This window comes from Dipteris shenzhenensis, chromosome 25, assembly GCF_047967505.1.
Source record: "Dipteris shenzhenensis isolate YYH24624 ecotype China chromosome 25, Dip_SZ_1.0, whole genome shotgun sequence".
Lineage (NCBI taxonomy): Eukaryota > Viridiplantae > Streptophyta > Polypodiopsida > Gleicheniales > Dipteridaceae > Dipteris > Dipteris shenzhenensis.
Window position 1 is genome coordinate 52,833,640 of NC_141620.1, and position 18,518 is coordinate 52,852,157.

General features: G+C 49.2%; 1 protein-coding gene across 2 annotated transcripts in view; it reads right to left on the reverse strand.

The window, feature by feature from the left end:
• Positions 1-18,518, reverse strand: part of LOC147886048 (protein CNGC15b-like) — an 83,819-nt gene that overhangs the window by 50,990 nt on the left and 14,311 nt on the right. Inside the window, exon 5 of one of the 2 annotated variants that reach the window (XM_087396468.1) lies at positions 8,728-8,811. In XM_087396468.1, the coding sequence (XP_087252594.1) occupies positions 8,728-8,811 (84 nt within the window). Of the gene's footprint in view, positions 1-8,727; positions 8,932-18,518 lie in introns of both variants that reach the window. The other variant, XM_087396466.1, reaches the window with a different exon arrangement.

Below are 18,518 nucleotides of genomic sequence, written 5' to 3' on the forward strand. Positions count from 1 at the left end.
AGGACTATGCTCAGCAGCATGGCATTGACTTTGAGGAGACTTTTGCTCCCACTTCCAGGATCACTACTATTCGCATTGTTATTGTCTTTGCTGCCCACTTTCATTGGCAGATACATCAGCTTGATATTAAGACAGCTTTCCTTCATGGGCATTTGTGGGAAGAGATCTATGTTTCCCAACCTCCTGGCTTTGAGGTTGAAGGTTCTGAAAGTAATGTATGCAGCTTGAAAAAGGTCCTCTATTGATTGAAGCAGGCATATGGATTTGGTATTCAAGGATTCATACTTATTTGCTCACACTTGGCTTTCAGAACAGCCCTACAAAGGCTACCCTTTACATCTGCAAGCATGGGACAAATTTGCTGATTTTAGTCCTTTATGTGGATGATATGCTTGTGACTGGGACACATGCTCAGCAAATTGCAGATTTTAAACTTGATTTGAAGCTGACATTTGCTATGTCTGATCTTGGTCTTTTGACTACTATCTGGGCATCCAATTTGCTAGCAGTGAGGGGGGCATTTTGATGTCACAATCATAGTACATTGGACAGCTTTTGCACAATCATAGTACATTGGACAGCTTTTGCAGTGTTTTCAGTTCGAGGATATCAAGCCAGTATCCACACCATTAAAGCCTAGTTTCCACTTCTCTTCTGAGGATGGCAGCGGTACATGTGACGTCACTCTCTATCAGCAGGCAGTTGGTTGTTTGATTTACTTATGCCATACGACACCTGATCTACAGTATGCTGTCTCACAGTTGAGCAGATATATGCACAGCCCATCTATGTACCATTGGCATGCCCTGAAGCGTGTTTTCAGATATCTCAAGGGCACACAGCATTTACGCCTTCTTTATGGGGCTGATACTTCACTTGTCATGCAGAGATGATAGGGCTGCTTATTCGGACACTCGTAAGTCACATTGTGGCAACTGTTTTATGCTTGGTACTTCATGTGTTTCTTGGTTCAGCAAGAAGCAGAGTACAGTTGCTACTTCTAGCTATGAAGCTGAGTACAAAGCAGCCTTTACAGCTACAGTGGAGTGTGTTTGGCTTCAGAAGCTACTTGCAGATCTTTGTGCATGTGAGACTGCTCCTACCGTCATCTTCACTGATACTCAGAGTGCTTTGGTTGTTGCATGGTATCCAGTTTTCCATGCTCGCACAAAGCACATTGAGGTTCACTATCACTATGTCAGAGAGCGATTATCAGCAGGTGATATTGAGTTGTCTTATGTTCCCATTGAAGACAACTTGGTAGATCTTTTTACAAAGGATCTACGTCGACCTATGTTTGAGGCTTTTCGGCAAGCTTTAAGCTTAGTACCTTTTGTACCTTAATCTGTTGTTCTCTGTACAGTCATAGGTTGCGATATCCCTACAGGACAAACGTGTGCAACCATGATATTAGATATTTAGGTATCCTGAGCCATGTCCAGTACTTCAGTCCATACCATGAAGGGGGGTTTGTAGACCATCCTATGGGCTATTCGTAGATGCCACTTATTCCTTGGAATGTGCCTTAGAGGCCTAGTTATAGTCAATTAAGACTATTGGTACAGTTACTTTATGTACCATCTAGGTCAATTAGGACACTTAGTCCAATTTGGGCAATTAGCCCTAGGGTTTTGTTATGTTGGCTCTTCCTTGAGCCTCCTCACTTGTACTTGCAGCATTTTTTGATCATAGCAGCTCGTTTTTGGCTTTCTATTACTCTTTTTCTAAGTTTCCATTGCCTATCACACCCAACACAACTTGGTTACTAAGAATATTTTGCCCCCTCTTTGGACTTATTCACCAATTCACCCCCAAGACATTAATCCCTAGGGGGAAATCTTACAAACCGACATCCCAAGGCCCTACCCCTTAGCTTTCTAGGGTCATGTCCACAAGTGCGTGCAAAACTCACCCCCTCGTGACATACCTCTCTCTTGAAACATGGCGAACGACCTCGATTGCATCTAGATGTTACAAGGATATGCAATAAGTGAAATACACGTGGATATACCATCATGAAATCATGTTGTTTTTTTTTTTGCTTGAAAGATTTCTATTAATGCTTAAAAGATTTCATACAAGACAGCAGCCCCAAAGGTGCTGAGTATGGAAAAAACCAGAAAAGGCTGAAAGAAAGAAACCGGCCTGTTCCAGAGAAACCCAGCTCACACGGGATCTCTGGAACTGGGGCTAACAGCCAAGTGGGGGGACTATACAGCCAGCGAATCCCTCGCAAAGTGAAGATGTAGAAAACACCTGCAGGCCAAGCCTTGCGGAAACGAGCATGCCTCTCGATAGTCACCCTGGAGCCTAGAGTCCCGCGCTCCTAGGTGGACCATAGAGTGTAAATCATATCTTGCCATATGGCAACTAGGGTAGCCGCGGGTGGAACCATGTGCTCACCCATCACAAGACTACAGCGAGCCACCCAAATGTTCCAAACCGTGATGCTGGCTACCACCTCCCAAACATTGTCCTCCTTGGGAGAAGGAGGAGCTAGACTGTCAGGGGGGATTGCCTCGTGGAGTACAATCCTCTGGATGCTCTGACCCTGTATCTGGTAGGCTGGGGAGATCTCATCAATCTGAAACGTGTGTCCTCCCTCAAACCAAGCCACCATCCCTAGGTGTAGTCTCAATCGAGACTCTGCATACGTGTCATGATCCTGAGGGCTCCCATCCAGATCTTCGCTGCCCTACGACAACTCCACAGGCAATGCGGGATAGTCTCCAAGACACCATCGGAGAAACATTGGCGCATTCCCTCCACTCGCATCTGCTCCAACCACGGTCCGATGGGCAAGCCTCCGTGGGCGGCTAGCCACAAGAAGTAAGAGATCTTCCTCAGCCGCAAGCTGAACCACAACCGCGTCCAAAACCAAGAGCGCACATCCCGGGGCTCTCTCTGGGTCACCCAATGTCTCTCCCTCGAAGGGATCCACCTCGACGAGTCCATCTGAAACCTCCTACCAATCCGTGTTGTGTAGGAGAAGATCTCATCCACTTGCTTAGCTAGGCCGCCCCTGGAGGGCCAAAACCACTCTCCCGGATCCCACTCGACCTCCCTCAGGGGTCTACCCTCCCACAGCCAAAGGCGCCATCTAGAGGCGTCCTGCTCTGAGATACTGGGAGGGTCAATGTGCCACTCCTTCCCCAAACGTCCCACCACTCTGATCATCTACCAGTGTATCCCATCAAGACTCCCATCCATCTCGGGGTCACTCTCAGTGAGTGGTTGAAGTAGGCATCCAGGTCCTACACGGAAGAAGCTAGGGTGCGTGCTGCCGCGTTGCATCAACATCCTCAAGGGAACACCAATGCGGGAAAACTGCCCCAACCATCTGCTGTCTCTCCAAACGTGAAGTCCTTCCCACAAGGACTCTGGAATGGCTAGGTCAATCTCGCCCATCCGTTGCCCTGTCCCTCGCAAATGCGCTAGGACATCAAACCTCGCCTCTGTCTCCATAGGTAGTCTGCTCCAACGGCCCAAGGACCTTGCTGGACCACTGTCCCACTGTGCCCAACCAATGTGAGACCGCTATCCGAGCATACATCTCTCCTGATCCCTGATCTATGGGTGCCATGTAAAGGGACTGCCGCTCAAACTCCTCTCTGCATCTGGGTGGAGCACGGATGAGACCCCCTACCAGTCTCTGCCATACCCTGTGAAGACTCCTCATCAGGGGGGAGGCCTTCCCCGTAAGGGGGACCTCTGAGAAGATCCATCTATGTGAAGGCTACCACTGTCTCCCACTGCATGGGATGTTCCTCAGAAGCCCTCATTGTAAGAGGAGCTTCCAAGGCTCTGCACCTAGGATGAGGCCACGAACCACCAACTTGCCCAGAAGGGCCCTGCTCTGCATCTCCGGATCAATGACACCCAAGCCTCTCAGTGCCTACGGCATGATCACCGCCTACCAAGCTACTCGAGCCCTAGTGTTCCTCGTGTCGTTTGAGCCTGCCCAAAGGAAGTTCCATACTAACCGATGGAGCTGCCCAATGCATCAACAAGAGGCGATATACCAGGCCATGGCAAGAATGACCTGGTTTGCCACTAAGGCGTGACCTACTAGGGAGAGTTTGGCTGAGCTCCAATAGAGAAGCTTGCGCCAAACACTCTCCACGACCGAGGTAATCTGCTGCTCTATTGTGATGTCAATACCCACCTGGCATCCGAGGTATCTCGTTGTCTGGCCCCACAATATCCATCTGAAGCCAAAGTCACTCCCCCACTCACAGATCTCTTGTGTCTCCTCAATACCTGTAAAGAAGCCTATGGATTTCGTCCAGTTGATCCGTGCCCTCGAGGCCTCACAGTAAATAGCCAGGGTACCTCTGGCTCTCTCCAGACTCGCTGTGGTGCCCTCAACATACAAGGCTATGTCATCTTCAAACTCCGAGTCAAGTAGCTCCTCCTCCTGTCTGATTGGGAGCCTCAACCCTGTGAGACCCGCCACATGTTATCTCAAATAGTAGCCCAAAGCCTCCACCACAAACAAGAAGAGGAAGGGAGCGAGTGGGCAGCCCTAGCGGACCGAGCGAGAAAGAGGAAAGGCCTCGCCTATGTGTCCTCTGATGAGTATCTGACTAGAGCTCCTTGCATATAGCGATGAAACTCCTCTGACCCATCTGTCTGAGAAACCTGCCCTCCAGGAAAGACCACTCCACCATGTCGTAGGCCTTATCAAAATCCAAGAGAAGGATGGCCAGCGGCTGTGATTCCTCCCTGGACCAATCCACTGCCTCCCAGAACGTGAAGATGTCCACGATGCTGCGCTCTTAGACAAACCTAGTCTTTGTGTCATGGATGATGTCGATAAGATGGGGCCGTAACTGCAAACTCAAGACCTTGGCGAGGATCTTGTATGCAGTATCAAGCAAGGTGATCGGGCCTCCACTGTCGGATATCTGCCCTATCTCCCCCTTTCAAATCCACCCCTGCTCAAGGACTGCGGGAGAAGGCCTGTGTCAAAAATCTCCTAGCAAGCTAAATGGAAAGGGGTGGAGATAATCTCCTAGAAGTTCCGGAAGAGGGCCGGAGTCAAGCCATCCTCACCCAGGCACTTCTGGGACAGGAGGGGAGAGCCTTGAGGGCTTCCCAGAGCTCCTCATCTGTGAAAGGAGCATCAAGCCTGCTGTATAAGTCCTGCAAGACTAGTGTCAGAACGTGATCCCAAACTAGCTCTCGGGCCACAAGACCAGCTGGGGTCATCCTCTCCATCTGAAAGAGCTGGCTGTAAAAACCAGTGGTCATGTCCAGAATCTCCTGCGGGTCACTGTGCATGGTGCCCTGCGAGTCCCAGAGACATTGTAGCTGTGTGTCTGCCGATCGGGGCCCAGTGGTATGAAAGAACTGCTTCGTCATCCTGTCCCCCCGCTGCACCCATCGGGCCTGGGAGGAGTGATAGGAGAACTCAGTCCGCCGCAACTCCGTGTCTTGAAGCTCGAGACGAGCACTCTCGAATCTGTCACTAAGCCACAGAGAAACTGGGTCCTGCTACCTAAGCCTCTCAATGGAGGCGAGGTCTCTCCTCAAAGCCCGCTCATGCTCCTAAAGGGTCCTCCTCCGCCTAAGGGCGTGAGCCTACAGCTCCTCACTGCTCCTTTGAATCGCATCGGCCACCCACGCAACCCAACCCTCACACGATGCCATCTCTGACTGCTCCCAAATCCCTACCATGACCTGCTGAATCTCCTCGTCCTACAGGAGGTCCTCTGGAACGTGGACCCCCATCTGAGAAAGACCTCGGCGGGGCTGCTCCAAGTGAAGTACTACTGGAGAGTGGTCTAACATCGTGGTACCTGCCAGAATCCCAATAGATCCGCCTCTGTGTAGTGCCCAATCCCCAACATAGAAACGATCTAATTTCTGTAGCAATCCATCGTGTCTCCTCTGTCCAAAGGAGAAGAGAAGGCTGCCAGGTGTCCTGCTGAAATCTGGCTCTCTCCACGGGTCTCTGCCACTGATCATGAAGATGAACTGCTCCCAAGTGCTACACTCTGCTGCTGGCATCTTAGAGAAAGAGGCGCCGCCCTGCTTATCTTTCCCAAACTCCAGGTTGTTGAAGTCATCTCCAACAATCTAGGACTCTACATCCAGAAGACACTCTAATAGCCTCCTCCAAAAGGCCGGGCGGTGCTGCCTGCACGTTGGGGCATACACGTTCAGGATCCCAATCCTGGACTCTTCCGTCCGAACTCCCATCCAAACTGCCCATCCTAGAATGATCTCGCTCTGATTGTAGACCTCTGACGCCAAAGTCTGTGAGACTGAGATGCATACCCCCCTGCTCCGTCCTACTACAGGGGACCACACCTCTGGACCTCTCCCTGGGAGAAGGTGATGGCGTCATCTGATGTCTGCCGTTGAAAACATGTGCTCCTGAATCATAAGGATGTCCACTGCCCTTTGCAACTCCTATCGGAGTATCAGGTACTATAGCTGGCTACGAACACAATCGTAGAGCCCATGTACGTTCCGAGTCCGAAATCTCCAAATAGTTTCAGAGTCCTCACCTCCAGAAGTCCCACGGTAAGGGACGCCCAGGCTAGAGGTTGGGAGCTGCTGGCCGAGAGGACGAGTCTTGTCCCTCAAGATCCCTCCTTGGACGAACCTACTATTGCGATGAGGAAGCAGAAGGGGACATCAACCTTCCCTTGCCTACTGGCAGGGGTGTCGAAGCAGAGGAACCTACTGCTGAAGTGGAGGGGGGGGCGGCGATAGAGGGAGGGGTAGGGACGCGGGGGGCATGGGGAGGGAGGCAGGTGGTGAGAGTGACCATAGAAGGGGGGGCTGAGGGGGGGAGAGGGGGCGGGGGGAACCCTGGAGGGGGAGGGGGAAGTGAAGATGAGGAGGGGGAGGGGGAGGAGGAGGAGGAGGAGGAAGAGGGATAAGGGCGACATCAGGCCCCCCTGCTGATCAGGCTTGCCAGGGCTCTGCCCCTGCCGCCGCCGAAGAAGGTGGCTCCTGCTGTTCCTCCTTCGAGGCCTCTCAGTCAACCCTGTCCCTCTCTCTACGATTAGCACTCTACTTGCGACGTTTGCGCGTCTGCTTGCTTGGTTTCTTTTTCTTTTTAACCTGTGTCCAATCCCCTGCTGAGGGGGTAACCCATGGGGTCTAAGACTCTTACTGCTCCTGCCTAAGAGGACGCTGAACTCGAGCATGCTGACTCTGCCTACTTTGCGAAGGAGGGGGGGAAGGCACACGAGAGAGGCCACGAGGGCAATCTCTGGGAAGGTGACCCATCTGTCTATACCGAAGACACTGGCCTGGTAACCCAGAGATCTCCACCCTCTGGCGAAGTGTGCCCCCTTCCAGAGTCTCGAGAAGGATCAACTCTAGGAGGGACTTCGAGCTCTCCACCACTAGTCTAATCCTGGGGACTCCATCATCTGCTAGAACGGAGGCGGCCGTCTCTGGCAGGGACTCAAGCACTGTGCCAAATGCCTGACCAATGGAAGGGAGGATGGCTCGATACTCCTTGGGGAGCCTTGGAAAGCAGAGTGTAACCGGAAACTGTGGAACATGGTGTGTCATATCCATGTCCTCCACAATGAACCCATGATACCAAGGAAAGAGATAGACAAGATGCGGGCCAAGGAGTATAGGGCTCTGCTCCACAAGTGTCGAGGTGGTGTCCGGGGAGCTCAGCTGGATGAGGAAAACGCCTCGTCCATAGATGGTGATCTCCTGGATGTGGTCTCCCTCTAATGCCAAGCTCGCCTGGATCCACTCTCGCACCTGTCTCTGTGTAGGCGTGAGGTTCACCTGTAAAATCTTGTAAGGATTCCCCCCCTACCCCGCAACTAGTCTCTACAGTCAAAGATCTTGTTCACACTGAAGTACAAAGTCCTAGGAAGGAAGTGTTTGTGGAAGTGGACAGCAAAGCAAGTAAGTCTGATATCCAAGCAGAGATTCAAGAACACGAAGCTAGATGTGATAATGCGCTGAAGATAAGAATAGGGGGGCTCCCAGAAGATTGGTACAAAGAGGAGGACACATATAGTGAAATATTGACAAAGATCAAATCAAGCTTGCCCAACATTGAATGGTTGAATAATGATGAGCAAGATGATGACAGCTCCAGGCCAGCTTCTATTTTGCACCATAGAGGTCATGCAATCCTTACACTGAAGTCAAAAGGTATGCGGACCAAGCTTCTTCGACAATCTTACAAGCTGAAGGGCACCAAAGTATGGATAGCAGAGGAGCTTACACAAACTCAACTCACGATTAAGGCAACTGAATTAGCTAAAGTCAGGGCTGCCAGAAAGGATGGAAAATGGGCAGTTTACTGTGAAGGGGTAGCACTAATCAGAGAGTTTAAATCAAAACCAAAAGACTCTCAGTCTTAAACTGATGTATGGCTGTTTACTCTTCCAAAATATCATGTAGGTACTCTAAATAATTGGGGTTTCTTTTTGCACTCCTTGGGAGCTGCCATGTGCCCTCCCTAAAGCAGATGTACTAGAGGGTTTCTTGCTGTCCCATAGACCTTTTGGTCTCCAGTGGACGTTAATAGATTTTCTTTCTTTCTTTCTTTCTTTCTTTCTTCGGAACTCATTAATGAGTAGTAGAGTTATTCCTAGAAACGCGCTGCTATTTATCCTAAGAAACAAACAAAGCAATCAATCTAATTTAAAATTTTGTCACATCTTTTATGCACTATGCCACCTTAAAAACAAAAGCGTTTTAATCAAATACCCTACACAAATTTAAAAAACTCACATGGCTAGCTAGCATGTAAAGAACCAAGTTGTAAGCAGCTCCTGCCCATGCTGTTTCAGTTACCGAACCAGTAGATTTTGCCATCTGTTGAGTCAAAGGGTAAAATCTTGGTATATATTGAACTAAAATAACCAAACGCAAAGCATTCTTTGTGTTGTCTGCTGTTGTCCCTTTCAGTGCAGGAATAATCGCCCAGATAACAATCTGCATATGAATCCACTAGGTTCTAATAAGATATTGAGAATGCAGAGATTTGTGAGAGACAAAGGTGAACCAAGTAATCGTAGCACCACAAAGAAAAAACATGATGATCACTTTAGATATTGCACAATGGCTAACAAATAAAAAACTCTTTGAAGAAAGAAACAAACACGTCTATTATGAACCTTTGTTGAGACAATCAAACCATTGTCACATTATATTATAGCCAACAATTGTATCAGTTATGCTTTCAAGAAGAAAATTCAAGCCCTGCAATAATTGAAACCACTTCCATGTATACTGATAACTAGTTGGAGCTCCTTTCATTTTAGACTCAAGCAAATACATTAAATATTTGTTTCATAAACTTTATTCAAATGGTTTAATCCACCACGCTTAACATGTATACATATTATGAGAAAAATAAGTACAAGTAATGAGCCGACATGATGCAAAGTGTTGCACAAATGGAGGTGGCACTTCAAGAAACTTGAGGAAATGCATGTACAAAATGAGCTAAGCCTAGGCTGAAACCTTAGAATATAGTGAAATCAGATGTCACCCCATGGGAGAATCTCACATGTGACATGGAAGATTCCTTCAACTGTCCCCCTTATGATGGGTGAACAGTCTGAAGTCCTCTAGGCAGCAAGCTCTCGTCCTTCGTCTGGCTAGGAGTGCAACTAAACAACATATTCGAGACATCATATCACAGGCATAAATTTACTTGGACCGTGAAGCTCCATGTGTGGTTCTGTATTGTTGTGCCCCTCTAAGTCTTAGTCTCTGTCTAGCCATGAGTCCTCAGGTCCTATAAAAGAATCCCCCTCTGCTTCAGGACACCAGCCAAGTAACCAGATGACTCCATGCACTCATCACTATCTATCACCTTCAGAAAGCTCCCTCGCTAGCCTACTCAGCCCTGCTCCTCCCCGCTCCCTCGCTCCCTGCTCTCTGCTAGCCTCGCTGGCCCCTCCACTCCCCGCTCCCTCGCTCAGCCTCGCTCCCCGCTCACCCTCGCTCACCGCTCAGCCCTCCTCCCCGCTCCCTCGCTCCCCGCTAGCCTTACTAGCCCCTCCGCTCCCCGCTCAGCCCTACTCCCCGCTCTCCGCTAGCCTCCCCGCTCCCCGCTAGCTTCTCCTCCACTCAGCCTCTCCCTCTCCCACTCCCCGCTAGCCCCTCCGCTAGCCTTTCGCTCAACCTCTCCTGCGCTCAGCCACCCCTCACCTAGCTAGCCTACCTAGCCACCCCCTCCCTCCTTTTCCGCTCATACCCTGCCCCCTTCTCTACTCCGCTCGCTCCTGCTTCAGCCCCTCGACACCTCCCCTTTTTTTTATTTGGGAACTTCAAAAAACAAAAACAAAATCACAAAAAAAAAAAAAAACTCCTCGCCATCTTAGCCTCTCCTTCTCCACCTCCTCAAGCTTCCACCCCGCCTCTCCACCACCTCGCACTGAACGTGCCTCCCATTATGGGGGGGGAACCGGTGCTCCCGCTCCCGACCGAACACTAAGACCTGCACCTACACCCCAAGAGAAATGGGGGACAAAGCCAAGAAAGACGACAATAACAACAAAAAAAGTAAACGACACAACTGAAATTGGAGGATGTGAACACACGTTACAACCGAAGTGGACTCGGGGTAGACAACAAGGCAAAGGTAGGACCCGCCTCAGCTTCTTCAACCTCTATCTCTATCTCAACCTCAACTCCCGCTACAGTTTCAGTTTCGTTTTCAGCTCCAGCCTCAGCTCCCTCTATCTCTATCTCTACTTCGACTTCAGTCCCCGCTTCAGGCTCAGCTCTAGTTCCAGTCTCAGATCTCTCTACATCTACGATCAGTGACATACTCATGCCCATGGCGCCTATATACCTAGATGTGAATCTAGGAACATTTCCAAACTCATCCTCTAAAAACACAACATAGTGCAGTTTCAATCTCATGAGAGTCACTCATAGGATTGAAAACCATAAACTCCATCACGCATAGCAGGGACTAGCTACTATAACATCCCCACTGATGTCATCAGCGCCCAACAGTGGGTGTAGACCATAGTATAAAAGTATGCTCTCACACATACAAATCTACACACCCACACATACTTGAGCATCCATTTATACAAAGTCTTCCTACTGAGTTTCTATCGGCACTCCCGAGGTGAAGGGCAAACTCAGCCATGACGAAGGCTAGCACTAAAGGAGAAGGCTAATCAAAAAGTAGTCCAAATCTCTTCATTCAAGCTACAACTACTTGTGAAGTCTAAATGATTTCATGCCCATGGCGCCGGTTGTTGTTCCCTTCCCCTCCTCTCCTGTTACAGCTCTCGCACAACTTATGACCCCTACTTCGGAGGTGTCATACAATGTTTCGCATTATGCTTCACTCTCCCCTCTCCCTCTGTCAGCCCACGCTCCCATACCCCATTGGGACTGCCTCATCCATTCAGCCGTCATCTCCATTCCTCACTCAGTCACCATCCAATTTCCGGACTTAGTCCCACACTTTCATGCCACAGTCACCACAGTTTCAGCATGGACATGGGTGGGCTGATACACCAGAGGCCCGTGAGACCTTGCTCATGGAGATACATAGTTTCTGTGAGCGTGAGATGGAGCTGACTCACTTCACACGGGAGCAGGTCTGCTTCAACCAGGAACAAAGCCGCATCATATAGGAGCAGGCTAGGGCCATTCGGGAGCAGGCAGGTCTTATTCAGGGACTCAGACAGGATATCATGCAGCTCCGACAGGAGGTCACAGCCATACACACTATTCCAGGGAGTACCCCGGTGGTCGACAAGGCACAAATTGTGAGCATGCAATCTGCTATTGAGGAGACTTCCAAATGGGTTGACGTGGCCAAACGGGAACCCGCAAGGGTAACCGTTTCGGCTACCCTCATGGAGCAGCAACAGAGAGCCAGTAAGGCTCTCAACATCAGAGTAAGCGGGATCCCACGCATTGAGGCTACACCGATGGTAGATGTGACTGCGTTCGTGGCCGCTACCCATGGGTGTGGCTGAGCACAAGATAGAGAGGGCATGGCGGGTGGGGAGAGATCCCAACCGAGAGCAACCCCTGATCATACGGTTCCATGACACTCAGGCACAACTTTCAGCTCTACGACGCACGTAAGTCCTTCGAGATCAGCCAACGATCTCTATGGATGAGGACCTCACACCTCTACAAGTTGAGGAGAGGCGCTCTTTGCTACAGCAGCGGGATCAGGCCTGGAAGGAGAGGAAGTGGGCAGTGGTACGAGAGGGACGACTTCTTACAGGCCCCCCTCCCCTACATAGAGAAGCGGGGTCTATGAGACTCAGATATCCGAGACCCTGTCCTGCACCATTTGGAACTGTAATGGTACCTTATGGTCACAACCAGGGAACTTCTCGGAATCCTATACAAGCCACGACATAGTCTTTTATACAGAGACACATCAGAGTCCAGAGCGCCCTCTTCCAATAGTCAGCGGATATACATGGGAAACGCCTACAAAGTTGAGACGAGGGGTACAGGAGGAGTTCGAAGTTCAAGTGGAGTTGCAATCCTTTTCAAATCCACACTTCGGGGGATCATTTCAGTAGAGCAGAGAGATACACATTCCAAATTTCTTTGCATCCGGATTCGACACATGGACAGCCGGGATCTGTTTGTCATAGTTTGCTACTTCCCCCCGAAGACCTCCCACTTTGCCAGAGATATCTGAGGTGATGATGAGACATCCCCATTTGCCGCCCTTTATCAGTCCATTGTTGACTTTTCTAGCTACGGAGAAATCCTTCTAGTGGGGGACTTCAACGCGAGGACAAGGGCCTGTTAGGTACCACTTCTTGACTTCAGAGATGATTCCACCCTACTGCCAGATATTGACCTTGAGGAGACAGGTATGCTACGGGTTTTGGCTGACAGGCGAGGTTCATTCTCATCTTATGGGCAGGCCCTATTAGACCTCGGCAGGATACATGGTCTCATTATCTATAATGGTCTTGACACATGGCCCGTTTCAGGTGGTTTTACATGCTTTTCACATGGGGGGGGATCCAGTGTTGATTATTACATCATGGGATTCCCTGTCTTCACATCTCGCATTACTGACTTCACTGTAGCACCTCTCCCCCCAGGGGCTGATCATACATACATTTTCTTTAGCATCTCCACCTCCCTTCGCACAGCACCTTCCACCCCACTCAATGCTTACTCCACCTACCACGATATACGCTTTGATCGGGATCTCTCACCTCCTTACTCTGGCCGTCTATACATACTTCTCGCTTATATTGACTTCATACCCCTTTTAGAGGATCGTGCTACCCTTGTCACCCGCTCACTACACGAGGCTGTCATTCACACTTTCCCCCATACCACCCACTCCACCTGCCCACCACCCCCTGGAACCGTACCCTGTAATAGTTGGTACGATGATGAGTGTAAGGCCTTACGCCGTCAACTCAGATTCGAAACCAAAAACAGTCTTCCAAGCACACCAGATACGCTACGTGAATACCGTAGACTGGTACGGAGGAAGAAACTAGACTTCGTTCGTCGAAACGAGAAGGAGCTACTGAACATTTTGTTTAGTAACAACTCTAAGGACTTCTAGCGGAGATTTCTAGAAGGACGGTCCCCTCCGCCACTCACTGACACCTAGATCTGGTTTGATTATGCACGCACACTTTATGACATCCCAAATCAACCAATCCCTAGCCTCTCACACATGCCTCGTCCCACATCCTGCACCCTCTTCACTAGAGGAGGGGTAAAGGATGTTGTAATGAAACTTCATAATGGCCGAGCGAAGGAGCATGAGGGACTATGCACTGAGTTCATTGCATATGGGATTAACCTCCTAGCCCCGATCTTAGCAAAGCTTTTTAATGAAGCGGTTTGTTTGGGATTTCCACACACTTGGACCATTAACACTATCTCACCCATCCACAAGGCAGGGGATCCCATGAGCCCGGAGAACTACAGGACCATTATGATTGGACATGTCATGTCCAAGATTTATGCATCAGTACTTGACTCCGAGATTAGCAGACTTGCAGAGTGTCAAGGACTCAGCGCAACAGGACAGGCCGGACTCCGGCGTGATCATGGAACCATGGACCACATTCTGACGCTCATATGTATCATTGACGAGGCGAGGTCACGGAAGCAGAGGGTTTATTATTGCTTTGTGAATTTTCGCAAGGCATTTGACACGGTCCCGAGAGCCCGCCTCATACGGTGCCTACAGGACTTGGGTTATGACCAGGAGATCATTTGGGCTGTCATGGCACTTTACGAGAGAGTTTCTGTCATGGTTATGACCAGGAGATCATCATGGGATCCCCTATCTTCACATCTCGCATTACTGACTTCACTGTAGCACCTCTCCCCCCAGGGGCTGATCATACATACATTTTCTTTAGCATCTCCACCTCCCTTCACACAGCACCTTCCACCCCACTCACTGCTTACTCCACCTACCACGATATACGCTTTGATCGGGATCTCTCACCTTCTTACTCTGGCCGTCTGTACATACTTCTTGCTTATATTGACTTCATACCCCTTTTAGAGGATCGTGCTACCCTTGTCACCCGCTCACTACATGAGGCTGTCATTCACGCTTTCCCTCATACCACCCGCTCCAACTGCCCATCACCCCCTGGAACCGTACCCTGTAATAGTTGGTACGATGATGAGTGTAAGGCTTTATGCTGTCAACTCAGATTTCGAAACCAAAAACAGTCTTCCAAGCGCACCAGATACGCTACGTGAATACCGTAGACTGGTACGGAGGAAGAAACTAGACTACGTTCATTGAAACGAGAAGGAGCTACTGAACATTTTGTTTAGTAACAACTCTAAGGACTTCTGGCGGAGATTTCTAGAAGGACGGTCCCCTCCGCCACTCACTGACACTCAGGTTTGATTATGCACGCACACTTTATAACATCCCAAATCAGCCAGTCCCTAGCCTCTCACACATGCCTCGTCCCACACACAATCGAGTCAATTCTCAAACCAACCAAGGGCAAGGATTTTGAAAGACTCTCCATCACTTCCAGCTCTATGGCATCCACATCAAAGGAGCCACCAATGTTTCATGGGTCTGAAGGGTTTGGTGATACGACTAAAGGACTTGACTTCAATACCGAAAATGATCAGGTAAGAATTCTTACTAAAAAATCTAATGGCTTACTTATGCTCAGCAAAAAGAAAACTAGAACTAAAAATATTTATTCATCTTCGTTTCATTAATAAATTTTTGACTTCATTTCACCTGAAAAAGTGTTTTTAGAAGTCTTGGAGAGATTTAACATTGGCTTTAGTTGGAAATATTCTAAAGATTTAGCTTGTTCACTTTATAATAGAGGGGCTTCAGAGACACCTAGACGCACTACAGCCCTTTTGTGAGTCTCATGATTTGAAGGTCAACCTGGGTAAAACCAAGGTCATGATCTTCAATACATCTCGAGCCATCATGCGTCAAGAGTAGTTCACATTTGTGGGGTCATCGGTTGAGATAGTTTCATCATACACTTATCTTGGGGTTATCTTCTCCGGAACCAGCTTCACTATGAGACCCGCGATGCAAGCACACTTGAGTAGAGGGTATGCTTCATTGGCCATACTAGAGAGGCAGTGCTTCTGCTCGTACTTTCAGGATCCACGCACCAAGGGGTTGCTTTTGACTCCTTGGCTCACCCAACAGGTATGTATGGCAGCCCTTGTTGAGGGCCAGACTTGTCGGATACAGAGTGGGCCCGTGTGGAGCGGCTACAGGTTCTCATGTTATCACGGATGATTCGTGGTAAGCCATCCGTTCCTCACCAAATCATTCAGGCTGAGTTTGGGTCACCCCCTTTACAGCCAGATGCTGCATTTCAGGTCATCACATGTCTATACCGAGTTAGGGAATATGGGGATTATACCTCAGGGCATAGCAGGCTACCATGGATAGCTCTATCCTCTTCTATGGCACTTACAGCAGGAGGAGACCAGAGGTGCTGGTATGCACGTACAGAGAGATGGTTTGAGCGATTGGGGCTCCACATGGATAGACTACCTCCCTTCCAGTACAGCATGGATGCTCCGTTTTCTCCCCTCTTGTCACACGAGGTCAACGAGGTTATCTGTAAGGATCTACTACAACTACACACATTTCAGACCTGATTGGGACCAAGTGAGCTCCCAGTGAAGCTTAGCTTCTACAAAGATCACTTCTTACATATCACAGTGGAGGGTTTCATTGACCCACTGGGATACACACAGATTCACCTACCCCACTCACTAAGATCTCTCTTGGGCAGTTCCGGGTCTCTTCACACAAACTCCGCATCGAGAGTGGCAAAGCAGAGCGACTACCCAGGGAGAGGCGCATATGCACACTGTGTGACATGCAGGAGGTTGAGACAGAGGAGCATTTCATCTTCAGGTGTCCTGTGTACTATGAGATCTGAGGACGTTTCCATTGCCTCTTCAGGGATAGTTACGGGATTTTGGCCTGTTTCCTCTCCTACCCAGACCAGTGGTGTTTGACAGGTTTCATTCATGAGGCACTTAGACACCGTGAGAGGATACTTCGAGCACAAAGACAGGAGTAGACTTCTTCCTCGGCTAATCCCTCTCAGAGCTCTATCACGTAGTTCTTTCAGCTAGATCACATGGACCCCCACGAGACGAGGCCTCGACATGACCGCGACCCGGAGCCTGTGACCCGACAGCTCAGACAGCGGGTTGACACAGAGATCACACTCATGGACATCCCCTCCTTCTTTAGAGTCGGAGCCCGCCGACCGACGGGGGTCACAGTAGCCTTGGTCAGACATAGAGCTACGACCAAGAGACGTGCCAGGACTGCACCTCTGAGTGACCGACAGCACTCTATTGCCGACTTCATGCCTCCACTGCCCCATCCATCCTGATATCTTGCTGCTACCGATGATGATGATGATATTGATGACGATGCTGAGATTGATATATAGTCGACCGTCGACATACTATGTTGTACTTAGGACTTAGTATTGTTATTCTACATTTTTGCATTTTGCATTGGTATGGATGCTCGTTTAGTAGCTCCACCACCACAGCTTGTTGTATCAGTGTAGGCCATCTTCTGGTGGTTCTAGTGATGCCCTATAGGCCATGGTATGTGCCTTGTAGGCATAAATATAGGCACTAGTAGAGTTAGTGCCATTTAGGCCACATAGGACACTTAGTCTTATGTGACACCCAGGACACTTAGTCCTAGGTCTAGGTACTTGTACTTCTCTTTTTTCTATCATCCAAGTTTGACGTGACGGCAAAGACTTGTGCGACGTTTTGCTATCTGCACTCTCCCTCCCTCATTCGATCCTTTAGTGGTATCAGAGCTAGGCTTGACTCCTCTTCTCCTGCACATGGACTCACAACAGCTCCCTTCAGCTTCATTGCCCCTTCATCCGTACAGTTGTAAGGTACAACGACCGTACCTACAACCTGCCCCATACTTACTTAGCCGTAGAGCCGTACATGCTCCATACTTACTTAGCCGTACAACCGTACAGCTCTGTACCTGCGCCGTCACACAGTTTCGTACGCTGCACCTATGTTGTACGTCGTACCTGATCCGTACATCACACTCCCTCCGTACCTGCTCCGTACTGTGCTCAGCAACGGGTCCGTACAGGAGTACCTGCACACAGTACTCGTTTCGTACAAGTATACGTGCATAAGTACACACTTCCGTACAATAGTGCGTGCAGCCGTACAAGTCTCCCGTATAGATTTTCGTACAGGTGTACTTGCATCGTACCTACTTCGTACAGGTTCATCTGCTCCGTACTTGTTTCGTACGTTCTTCCGTAAGGCCTCACCTGCAGATCAGACGTCAGCAACTTGTACCTGCATTCCGTACACACGTGGCTGCAGATCAGCTGTCCATACAGCTTGTACTTGCTCCAGGAGTTCCATACAGGTTTCACACGTGCGAAGTTATTTACGGTTTGGGGGCTTTTGCAGGACATTGGCAAATTTGGGGCTTCCAGTTCTTTTCACCTTCTTTGGTTGCAATTTCTTGCAAGAACATTAGACTTTGGAGTTTGGTCTGCAATCTCTTGTTTGTTTGCAGTTCATTGGGTCAGATTGCAAGACATTGAGTCACTTTTGCAGGACTTTGAGTCAGATTACTAACTGTACCAATAGTCCTAACTAACTATAACCAGGCCTACAAGGCACATACCAAGGAATAAGTGCCACCTATGGATAGCCCATAGAATGGCCTACAAAACCCCCTCCATTGTATGGGATAAAGTATACTGGACATGGCTCATCATACCTTATCTAATGTCATGGTTGCACATGTTTGTCCTATAGGGATATCGCAGCCTATGACTGTATAGGGTACAACGGATCAAGTTACAAAAGGTACTAAGTTTAAAGCTTGCCGAAAAGCCTCAAACTTAGGTCGAGGTAGACCCTTCGTAAAAAGATCTACCGAGTTGTCTTCAGTGGGAACATAAGACAACTCAATATCACCTGCTGATAATCGCTCTCTGACATAGTGATAGTGAACGTCAATACGCATTGTGCGAGCATGGAAAACATGATTCCCTGCAACA